We start from the raw sequence: 12,107 nt of genomic DNA on the forward strand, positions 1-12,107 counted from the left end.
TTATGGCGGTAAAATCGATTCTGCGTAATAGTTTCAGAGCTTGCGGGTTGTACTCTCGTATTACATTCACGGTTCGCGGTACGAATTCGTGAAAAAAAGAAAATGAGGCTGATAAAATGAAGCAAAAAATCCTGTCAGCACTCGCAGGGATATCATCGCGGGTCTCTTTATCTGTAACACCGTAAATTGAACGGAGATTTGTTGCGGCCGCGGCCGCTGACGTTACCGCAAGTAAACGCGTGTCATGATGCGTGTTGACCGCTTACGATTAGTTTACCTCCTGCAGGCTCACTATGACCGGGGAAACGGATGAAATCCTTACGCGAAGACGTCGGTAAGATATTTATGTATATATAAGATTGCTCGTGGAAAGTAATTCAAAGAATAAACAGGCACGTCATTTTCCTTATTTATTGTGAGACGATGCGCGTAATCATCGTCGGAATTATATCCCTCACCTACAGTCCCGTGACCGGCTTTATAACGAGCGGGATTTCTCTTTGAACGGAGAGAGACTCGGTCATTCTCATATATGTAACATTGTTCTTGCGCAGGTATTTAATTCGAACGATTTGGTAAACGGTTGTTAAATATGGAGTAAAACATTTGGGAATTACTTACTCAGGATTATATAGAACAATGCATGAGCTAAAGAGTCAATCCTTGAAATTACTCAATCGTGCCGAAATTTTTTTGCGACTATTTTCTCTCCTGGTGTAAAACCGGTTGGCAAATAAAAAAAAACTTTTCTTCTCCTTCTTATTATTAAGTGTAATTATAAAAGATTTTACGCTCTCGGATCGAAATATAATAACAAAAAACATGTACCACGTATACTTTTCATGAAATGTTTTTTCTTTTTTTTTTTTTTTATAAAACGTTACTTTTACAAATTATAATCAAACACTAATGATAGCAACAATATTCATGGAAAAGAGTTGCAAAGTTAAAAAGTTTAAACGTTACTATCGTCGGAAAATCTATTTACTGTTTTAATTCTAGTTATTTTGTAGTTTTCTTTCTTTTCATATAATCGATTGGAGTTTCACATCGAATCTCTTCTCTAATTCCTCCCTTTCAATTTTACCTTCAAATTCTTTTCCCATCAGTTGGAACTGGTTTTTTTATGTCAGATGTTATCTAAACAGATTAAAGTAGTATAAATGCAAAAACAAAACGCAACAGATTCTGATTTTTTTTTTAAATAAAAAAAAAACAAAATCATATCATGTAATACATACGCGACAGCATAAAATGGAAAGCAGACCTAGATTCGAAACATTACAACCTTCATATCTGTAATATTTTGTTATTCATTTATTTTTTTTTAATTTAAAAGGATTTCGTTGCAGACCTGTGAAATTAATTCTATATTATTATTACATTTGAGAAACCGTGAGGAGCAGTCGAACTGCTTGCGAGATAGAGAGATACGGCTAGCAATTCTCATTGCCGCAACACGCACGCTGGTAATTCGATTAGACGATCCAAGGAAGCCTCCCTGATATTTTGCGATCGAGAGCGAGTAAGAAGTTCGCATTCCTGGGTGTATCGGGAGCTCGAAAGGCGTCGCAAGGATTGCAAGGAGGCGATCGGCTGCATCGTTCCTGCAACAACGCACGCGTGCAAAAGACGTCCCTCCATTCTCGTACCCCATGCAGGTATACCTGGAGTGCGCTCCGTGCCAGGGCATCGCAGAAACGCGTGCAGAACTGACACGGTTCGTGGACGTGCCGAAAAATGCAGGTTGCGTCACGTACGATACGCTTAGGTACATGTATAAAGCAATTTCGCTATGGGAAATACAATATGCTCCCGGATGAATCGAAAGGATCCGGCCGCGATCTCGATTCGATTTCAACATCGATCCTGCGGTTTCTTATACCCGCGCGGGAAAAACGTTCGCCGCACGCAGTTGCAGTTGCATGTCGGACGATGACCGAGGGTTCGGAGAGGCTGCAGTTGAAAACTCCGAGCTCGAGTCTACAGGCAGAATTGAGGAAACAGGGAAATCGACGTGAAATCCGATTTCAGTGATTCCAAAAATCTCTCCGGGACCAAATTTGCGGTCCGAGGTTGAACGGAGCAGGGATGAGCTATCGATTCCCAGGAGCTATCTCGCATTCCTAGCGAATTCCCCCCAGAGCTCGGCGTATGTGCGATTATGCCAACGAGGTGGGTGCCAACAGTACAAAGAGGATTACCGTGGCCTCTTACAGGCGGCTCTTTACAGCGGTTGTAAAGGCTTCTGCTCTTACACTTGGAAGTATAAAACGTCGTTACGCGTGTTTCAGAGAGCCTGCACGCCGTCAGCTGCTCCGCAGAGAGTGGATATTATTTTCCGCGTTAGAATCGCGTCGCTTGACGCGTTTTCCCACAGGATTGTTATACGCATACGTGTCGCAGGGAGTTTCCGTTTGAATAACCCACCTAGGAAAATAGCTCCACTCTGAGCTCCACACCCAAACCAGCCGCAATTGTCTCGTAATTGCCACTACGCACCGTCTAACGACTTTCCCCTCCGAGGAGACGGGGACGGCCAGAAGTCCACTCGACGAGTTGGTTTAACAGTCGCTGATCGGTGAGCGCCGAAAACACCTCGTTTGAGGCACCGGGCTGAATGCTGATGAATAATAAACTCCTCCCGCAAATCGGCTAAATCTGATCGATTTGTCGATGAATGAACGCAAATAAAGCAAAAGCAAACTTTGAGCAGAATTCAGAGCCCGTTTTTCTCTCATCTTAAAGTTAAGGAATCGCAGCGATCAGCTGGAGGAAAGTTACAAACTCATCCTCTGGGTACCACTAACAATCAGGAAATAACCTTCACGAAGCTAATTGTTGTTCACGCTACAGCGTACACATTTAGAGGTACTAAATACTGTGAAAAATGTGGTGTTGAAAATAGCTCGCGTGGACTACTAAGATAAGTGTACCAGTTATTAACCCTTACATTTTACGAAATTCTAAATTTATGGCACAAATCGTGAATTTCTCGATAACTGAAATCAATCGCTAGAAGGTTGGACGCTATGAATTTATTTTTTGGTATTGTAGAACTAAGAATCAAACAGATACAACCGACAAAGTTCAATAATTGGGACAGGGTCATTAACTGGTACGCTTGGGAATTTGGAAATTTTGCACCTGCGTTGTAAGAAATGTATTTGAGTATGAATATTCTGCAGAATATTATTAAATATAAAGCTTTTCAACGTATCGGACGTGATGATCAGAATGCATGATTTTCTTAGTAGTGTGGACGTGGACGTCACGGCGAAAACTTTGTCGCTATACGTATAACATTAAGCTCATCAGCCTCATTAGGCAAGCAACCCGGAGAGTACAAAGCTGCAACAGTATATTATCGAGATTCCATGGGGAACACCGACCCTGTTGGTTGATGTAAAAGCAGCCGACAACCTCGCAGACGACGCATGTGGACGCGGAGCAAAAGGCGAGCAATTACCAAAAGACGTACCGCATGTATACAGAAATACGGTGAAGAGAAAAAACGAGATGACGTCAGATTAGGCTTTGGAGAACACGTGATTAGGACACCGAAACGTATAAGTTCGCTTCGCGAGGCGCGCACGACTCGTACAAGTCTCGTACTCGTTACTTGAATAACTTTTTTTTTACCGGCACCAAAAGAAACCGTTCCTCTCCGCGTTTTCCGGGCTCGTAATTTCAGTTTGCGGAGTCCGTCATCCGGCCTGAAATCACGCGGAGAACCAGCCGCGCACTTACGAAGCTACGTTCGGCCGTAGTCGTGTGGGAAGGAAGGCGTCAATTAGAGCAAACTGCACCCTCGATCGTTCGTTTGCAGTTCGTTCAGGTGTCGTCTCGTGTGGCAGCATCGGTTCCATTGTCTCCTACGGTGGAAAACAAGCGTGGTAATTTTCAACCACCATCCACCTGCCTCGTCTTAACACCGAGCTTGCGACCGCTAGAGCAATTTCACATGTAGCCAATTCCACGTGTTGGCCCTCGTTGATCTTCACCCACGCAAAAAATTTCCCAATCCGGAATGTCGAGCGTATAACAAATAAAACATCTCCGGCGAATTCTTTATTGGCATCCGGACAAGGTAAGGATCCCCAATCGGGTTCGACGCTGACGGGATTCTGACCGCGTGTCACTCGATCCGCCGACGATAATAATTACATCCGAGCCGAACTTTTTCGCCAATAATTTAGTTCGTTAAAAACGGCAGGTGCTTATTACTATATACACAAGATACATACCTGTACCTACGTATACCTACGGCTATAATACCCGGTGACTTGAGACCTCACCGAGTCGCGTGTGATGCCGCCAACCGTAAAAACCCACGTCCATCTATCGGCGAGTGGCTAAACTCGCCTTCGAATACCACGTATACTCAGCATTGGTACTACATGCAGCCGTTTCGTTGTACGTGAAGCAATTGCCCATTCAGCTTGTACGAGACGTCAAGAATTTTGTACAAGATTTTGAAATATTTTTTAATCAACTTTGCTTTGATTCAAGCGAGGATACCGTGGGACAGGCGTACAGTGTGGCAAAACGGACAAAAGTCCGGCCGCGGTTTAATTCTTAACGGACTTAAACAAAATCAAATTCAAAGTATTTGGGAGAGAGTCTGCTAACTTGTGCCAAAGTAATTTTTAAGAATTTTTAACTTCCTTTTGTTGAGCATTACCGAAGCTGTACACAACAGCATCTATAAAAACTATGAACTGAAACCTAATTGCCCAAAATTTTACATCTAACGCTATTTATATGTATATATAACCTATGTAAAGACTGCTACCTTGACGCGGTAAAGAGCCTTATATCGTTTCATTATCAATCGATAACTGAACGCAGTCAATTATCAGAATCGTTAAAAATAGAGGCTAGAATGCACGTACGTTGAAAATCTAAGATTCATACGTACAGGTGTCTATGACCCAGATTATATGAATTTAGGATTCGTAGAATTAGTATTCATTTATTTGTAAATGTTGAACCGTTAGTTGTAAAATTTTTGTGCAATTAGGGTTCAGTTCTTCAATTTTAAGTTTTTATAGATGCTGTTGTGTACAGCTTTAGTAATGCGCAACAAAAGGGAATTGAAAATTCCTAAAAATCGCGGTGGCATAAGTTAGCAGACACTCCCTCCCAAGTACTTTGAATTTAATTTCGTTTAAATCCGTTGAGAATTAAGCCGCGTCCGGACTTTTGTCCATTTTGCCACACCGCGAGTCGCGTTGGGCGGCTGGAAGAGAGCTGAAAGTAAGTAACTAGGAACTAACGTTCTTTGGCACGAGTACTGACCTCGGTTTTGACCCGCGTGCGATTGCTGAAGTCTCGCGAGGGCAAACGTCACTCCGCGATGTTTATTCGCGTGCAGCGAGTGAGTTCAGGAGGTCAAACCAATCGACGCCGACCCCGCGGTGTAAGCTCTGCCTTACGGCGAAGAAGTCTGCGCCTCCGTCTTCGCGGACACCCTCGCCTGATATCCCTGATATCTAGTCGCACGCTCTCAACACACTCCACCTGCAATCGCGGCTTGAGCATAATCACGCGTGAGATTAGTGTCGCGGCTGCAGGTTTCGTCGAACAGGCAGGCAGGTAGATACGCATGCTCTTCGTGCCGGTTTGCCGGCGCCTGAACAGCGGAGAGAACGCGTGTGTATAGGCACAGTTTTGTACTTCCGCGGTGAAGTCATCTTTTTTTACTTTCTTTTCAGCCATTTGTACAAGGTATACGATCCACGCCGAAGAGTGATTTAACGTTTGAGAGTCTTCATACGCGTTCTCACGCGGTTACTGTACATATAAAGGCCAATGATCATCAACTTTCGTGACAATTATAAACATGGGTTCATAATATGCTATTAGGAGTTTAAGTGTATAGGGGGAAGGCTTCCGATGCGTAATATATGATCCGAAAATTGAATAATGGCTTTCTGCCACGCCGAAATGAATTTGAAAGTCACGACTTCTTTAATACTAGAATCGTATTACCTTCTACAATGTTTTACCGATATTTCAAATTAAAATTGCCACGCTAAATTCGTTCATGAACAACGATGCAATTCTTCTTCGCACTATTTACATTTCACTATAAATTATAAGTATATCGCCCCGGAAGGCGATTATAATTTCTCACTGGACTACTAACCGAACTGTAAACTTTCGAAAAATGCAGATCAAAATAATTTTCAACGTATAGTACGTGGTTTACACTCTTGTTCACAAAGCAAGCGATACGTTCTCCCTACGTTAGCAGAACCGAGCTCTGTTCCACATCGAGCCGTTGAAAAAGTTGCGTAACGCTCGCAAGGCACAGCACACATTACTTTGCGTTTGACAGTCCGGCGTCCGGGATGTGAATCGTGGGTTTTCCGAGTCTGGCGAGGACATAAAGACCTCAAAGTAGGGGGTGCGTTCGCTTTATGGCTGGTGAAATGAATCACACCCCCTAGGATATATTATACGAGGCGCACACGTCGCCGACCAGGAAACGCTGCTGCCTAAAAATCCGAACCACTGCATCAGTCGTTGAACGGTCAGAGAATCTCGCGTGCGGGCTGAGGGCTCGGCCTTTTTCCTTTCCGCTCTTCTTAGAGCGCTGAAGGTGCGGCATCTGCCCGCCACAATTTAAGACCTAGAATACGGTGAATGCGCGTTACACGAAAGGGTGCGAAATTTATTTTAAACGTGCGAACGCGCGTTTTTGCCGCTCCGATTATTATAGGAAAGGAAACGCGTCACGGCATAACGTCATTGCTGACAAAATTGTACGATCATTTCAACTCTATCCGAATTTCATCTCAACGAAATAATCGACCATTTATAATTTCGAATAAGACGGGCAGTGAAAATTGACGTAAACACAGTTGTAGAAGAAAATTTATTCCGGCTTACAGAAATATTTCTCGTACGATATTAACGGGAAATACAGTTTTGATTATTCGGTTCAAGTTTTGATTCAATTTTCGATTCAATTTTCGTTCAATACCTGTGTGTCGTTATAAACGCTACTGATCAATGGTTCAAGCGGATTTTTGAAAATTGTTAATCGTAGAAACGAAGGAGCTAGAGGATTTGTGAATTGACGAAATCACCCAGTCGGTAAAGTTCAGTCGCTGTAACCGAAGTGCAAAATGTAAGCAACCCTTGTAGACGACGCGCACTGTAACGTTGACAAACGAGGTACGAAGTATTTGGTGTAAACAACAGTTGTAAGAATCGGGGGGGTTGGAAAAAATGTAGCAAGATCAGAAACTGAAAGAGTCACGATATCGAATTGTCAAAAATGGAGAAAATCTATTTTATAGAATTTAAAAGTGTAGAAAGTGAAGATCAGATTTTGACTCTGAATATTCCTACTTATTCCACAGACACTATCCTTCGACTCTTTTTGATTTGAAAATTAGACATCACGTTTCATCTATTTTCTCATCTTTCCGCGTCTTTACCCTCACCAAAAGCAAAAAATTAAAAAAAAAAAAAAAAAAAAAACAGGGTTCAGCCAGGGAAAGTCAGGAAATTTTTAGTCTGCCAAAAAAATAAACTCGTTCTTGTTGTACAAAGTACCATCGATCTTTCAGAACATAAAAAATTGCACTTGAAATGTCGTTTTGTCGCACGACTTCGTACATTCTATTTATATTTCTTGATACCAAACCTTCTATCGTTTTTGTCTTGTGGAATATCGCCGTCTATTGTTAGTAAATTGATAATCAGACAGTACGATAGTTACCAGATATTAATATCGAAGGAAATTTTTTGAAAGGTTAGTGAAAAAATCCTATTTTCAGTCTAAAAGACGTGAAAAATTCAGGGTATATCAGATTTCAAAAAGCGTACGAGCCCTGAATACTTAACGAAAAAGGAAGAGCCGCGGATCGGAAAGGCGTTAAGACCGCGCGAGCATCGTCGTTCCGGGTGCAGCGACAGGGTTAACGATTGGCATTACGGTAGCCGTGGAATAGGTGAATAATTGAAGAAACGAAGGAAGAGGAAGAGGCGTCGCGCCGCTTAGGGAGAGCCGGCCTGGCGGCGGCGCACCTGTACGAGAAGAAGAGCTAGGCGGAGATCGAGGCGCGCGCTAACCCTAAGTCAAAGCGTAAAAGGACAGGGACGCGAAAGCGGCGGCTTCGGAGGAGCGCTCCGGTGATTACGGCGACTGATTGGCCGCGCGCGAGATGAGACGGCGGCGACCGTCCGTCGACCGCAGCTCGTGACGAAGAACGAAGAGCGGAGATGCGGGAAACCCTTCTTATTTCGTCGTGCTCGCCGCCGCCACCGGAATACAACCGTACGCTCGTCCTCAGCGAAAGAAGAATCCGGCCTCTCTCTCTCGTATATAATTTCGTAGCTCGTAGCTCGAGAGAGTGGCACAACCGCGCCGCATAGATGCGCCACGCCCACCCCTCGCCGGCACTCGGTCCTGTGTCTCCGCGGCTCCTGCGCCGTCCTTCGGCCACCCTTCGACCGACCTTGGTTACCCTCGGCGCCCTTCGCTTCACTCGCTCCGGGTACCCGATGCGACGTCGCCCACTAGCCGATGTAACCTCAAGTTTCTTGCCGACGATCTGACGGAATTACGCCGTTACAGACACGCCGGAGTCGATGGTCGGAAACCGTGCGATTAGCCTTTACTTTTCTCTTATCGATGAGACATCGACCTTCCGTTGACCGGCCAAACGAATCGGTGTGACATGTAGAAACGAGGGGCTTTTCGGTTCTTGATAATGTAAATCACTTTGTGTGAAACGATTCCCAAGAAATCGACCTAAAAATTGCTTCAAATCGTTCGAAGCTTTAGTACAAATGTCTTAATTTTCGGCCGGAGATCGTCCGAAAGTGCTTAAAATCGTTTTAAATCACGGTGAAAGTTGTTTAAAATCACTGAAAACCTTCGAAATTGGAATTGCCTGAAATCGGTTGAAATTGTTTAAATCTTGCAGTCCCCTGTCACACAATCTGCACGGGAATATTTCTCGGATAAAGGTCATTCAAAATTTCAGTTTGTTTGGCCAACCAGAATCGAGTAGAGTTCCACTGCAATTTTTCAGTCACGCAACTTGGCATCGTCCCTGAATCGCAAATTGATCGTAACCTGTGGCGTATTAGCTATTTTCAACATGTTTAATTCTTCGGAAAAGAAATCCTTGATTGTTCGGCAAACGGAGGAAAATCGTAAAAACGAATTGTCTGATGAAAACTGAAAAATTTTCACAACAAAACCCTGAATTTTCGATAACCAGAAAGGAGTTACGGAGACTTTCCGAATGCCCAGTAAACCTTCACTGGCACCGCTCACGGTCGGTAAACTTTCCCATCCACGTAAGAAGTTGTATGTGTGTTCTCTAATTGGAGCAATTGAAGATACATATTACGAGGTCTAAGAATAAAATATTTTATTTCGCAAACCAATATGAGACTTTGTTACTCGAGAAAACAAAGTGGATTCTGAAATTGCCTAATTATACCTACTCTTCGACATAATTTCTTTACCTCTTATGGAAATTGAACTCTTAATACCAGGGTGTGTGTAGCATGAACATATTCACAGAGAACCTACGTAAGAATACGTTTGTCTAAATTGTGGGTTGAGCGTCGGATTTCAACATCTACTAAATTTTTATCTCTGCATGTATGTGTATATGTAAAGGTGTAACGCACCCAATTATCATTCTGTGAGCATAGGTATAAAACCGTGCTTAGAATGGTTTCGTTTGTATACATTTTGCGATCACAGCGGATATATAATAGGTATAACAAGGAGTAAAAATCACGACAAGGGTTTGATTTCGATTCGGTTAAAAAATCGTCTTATCCATGGTCCAATTTGAATACTCTTGCAACGTAACGTGTATAAAGGTACAAGATACAAAAGGTATAAAATATTTCATCCACCAAAAAGACGAATAGTCCTGGCACGCGAGTGCATCGCAGTGGCGGGGAGAGTATGGCATGACGTGGCGGAGGGAGGGAGGGAGGGAGGGAGGTTAAGGGAGGAATGGGGGAGTGGATTCTAAAATTATCCCAAAGTAGGTAAGAATTACGCCCGATGAATTTCTCTCGTCGAAAATTGTAGCGACGTAGCTGGTTCGAGGGTCGAACCCGGGGTCACATTGATCGTGTGGAAATCAATTCATCCTACTTTCGACCGCAAATAGAGATTCAGGCTGTCCCCCACCTAGCGCAGAGAACGTGGGTCGGATGTATTATGTGGGATAGAATTCCGCGAAGATGATTGTGATGATTGTAGTCCACGAGAGTTTAATTTAAGAGGAGGCGGAGGCGGGCCTCGCTCGAGATACCAGAGCAACGCTGTAGAGCACACACGAGGGAGATGAAAAGAGAGAAAGAGTGAGAGAGAGAAAGGAGAGGCCGAGAGTCGAGGAGAGGCGATTATCGTCGAGGGCGAGGAGGGCAGGGCACGACCTCGGGCGCAAGGCCCCTCGCCTCTGATGCTGCTGCCTTCCTTGCCTCCTCCTCCTCCTCCTCCTCCTCCTCCGGCGTTAATACGTACGTAGGTACGTAGGTACGTAGGTACAAGGTACGCGTACGGAGGATGAAGGTGAGGCCCAGCGACGCTCTCCCACACCGTCAGGCCTCTTCGCCTCTGCCTCCGTCGGCCGGAGCACCGAGGTCCGGGCAAACACAATGGCCGTCACGGATTTCTTAATCGCTCCCGATCTATCTGTTCTGTAACAGGTATGGTACGTGGATGCCATGCTTGTGTATATCGTACGCGGTGCCTGCCTTGTGCGACGGGGGTCAACGGCTCTCTCGGGGGGCCGTCTGTCCGACCGACGACCGTTCCTTACTTACTTCCTTCGCTGCCTCACTGCACACTTCCAGAGCAACCCGGAGCCGACGTCGCGACGGAGACTTCAACGCGCGACGCGCGCCGTCGCCGGGGATCCCTTTGCTTTTTTCGCAACACCCCCGTCCGGCATCGTCACGTGACCATTGGTCGAGTCTCTGCGCGACCTTCTTCCTTCGTCCTCTGAGAAAAGTCGAAACGTTCGATTGGGTTGATCCACAATTTTTTCTTTAAGCAATTTTTTGTTGGTGGGTAGGAAATGCGAGAGTTATAGTCGTTACGCATCGATGTTTAATCTCGGCCGCGAATTGTGTGAATGTCAGATTTTACCGTTGATGATTTGAAAAGAATCAAATCTCACAAGCTTGGGCTTGATATTTGGTATAGGATGATATTTCGCAACCGTATGATCAACGAAGATGTCGAAGCTGTTCAAAAAGTGCGCAGACTATAGATAACGGAAAAATTCCGATTTGCTGGAAAAACTTATACTCGCGTTATGGTAAGTTTTGGCTCTAGTCGAGTTATCAGTTCTCACGCATATGTTTCCACGCGACATACGTTTTACCTGTAACAAATAAAAGTTTGTCGGTTTGAAACAAATTGATAATCACGTACCTACCTACGTGATTTCATTAAGTGTAAATAAATTGTTTACTCTCGCAGTGTAAACGCTGGAGCGAGAATAAAGTTTACCGGTGAAGTTAGGAGTATCGGCACATTGTTGCACGCTCTGATTGCCTCAAAATGAGTATTTAAACAAGCGCAGTGGAAGGATGCAGCAAGTTGCCTTATTTTGCCTACTAATTGATGGACGGGTTGTGTACAGTAATCGGTCGACTGGTTATGAGTTTTCTCTGTAATTTTTTTTCGTACTTTGCTCGAAATGACCGTGCAGCATGTTTTTGCAAATTTCGATAAATCTCAATTCACTCCTTCGGTCACACGATCGAATCTCTCACCTACCGACCAGTGTTTCCGGTTGAATTGGCGCCGGAGAGTTCAGCTCCGCGGAACCAACAGGGCGGGGTGGATGTCAGCTGACCGTCAGCTGAAATCAAAAGGCTTATGCGATTTATAAAAATTTCAGAGGTGGAATGTCAAAAATTATAACGAGGTTGATAATGGCCGTGAAAATATGATTTCAGGATCACAAAAAACCGGAAACTCGTGGTGGTGGATAAACCGAACTTCTGGATCTAAAACGGACCATGCGATTTGTACAATGAGTTTGACGGAGCAGAGCAGAGCTGACGACGCGACGAGCCGTAAGTATTGTTATACATTATTATCG

General features: G+C 44.3%; 1 protein-coding gene across 3 annotated transcripts in view; it reads left to right on the forward strand.

The window, feature by feature from the left end:
* The window catches only part of LOC124179881 (protein jim lovell), a 121,624-nt gene that overhangs the window by 28,899 nt on the left and 80,618 nt on the right, over positions 1–12,107 (forward strand). For 2 of the 3 annotated variants that reach the window (XM_046564742.1, XM_046564735.1), the window contains exon 2: positions 11,962–12,081. The exons of the other annotated variant lie outside the window; for it this stretch is intronic. In XM_046564742.1, the coding sequence (XP_046420698.1) occupies positions 12,039–12,081 (43 nt within the window). In that variant the 5' untranslated portion in view covers positions 11,962–12,038. The remainder of the gene's footprint in view (positions 1–11,961; positions 12,082–12,107) is intronic. 3 annotated transcript variants of the gene reach the window in all.

Source organism: Neodiprion fabricii, chromosome 1, assembly GCF_021155785.1.
Source record: "Neodiprion fabricii isolate iyNeoFabr1 chromosome 1, iyNeoFabr1.1, whole genome shotgun sequence".
NCBI classification, from domain to species: Eukaryota; Metazoa; Arthropoda; class Insecta; order Hymenoptera; family Diprionidae; genus Neodiprion; species Neodiprion fabricii.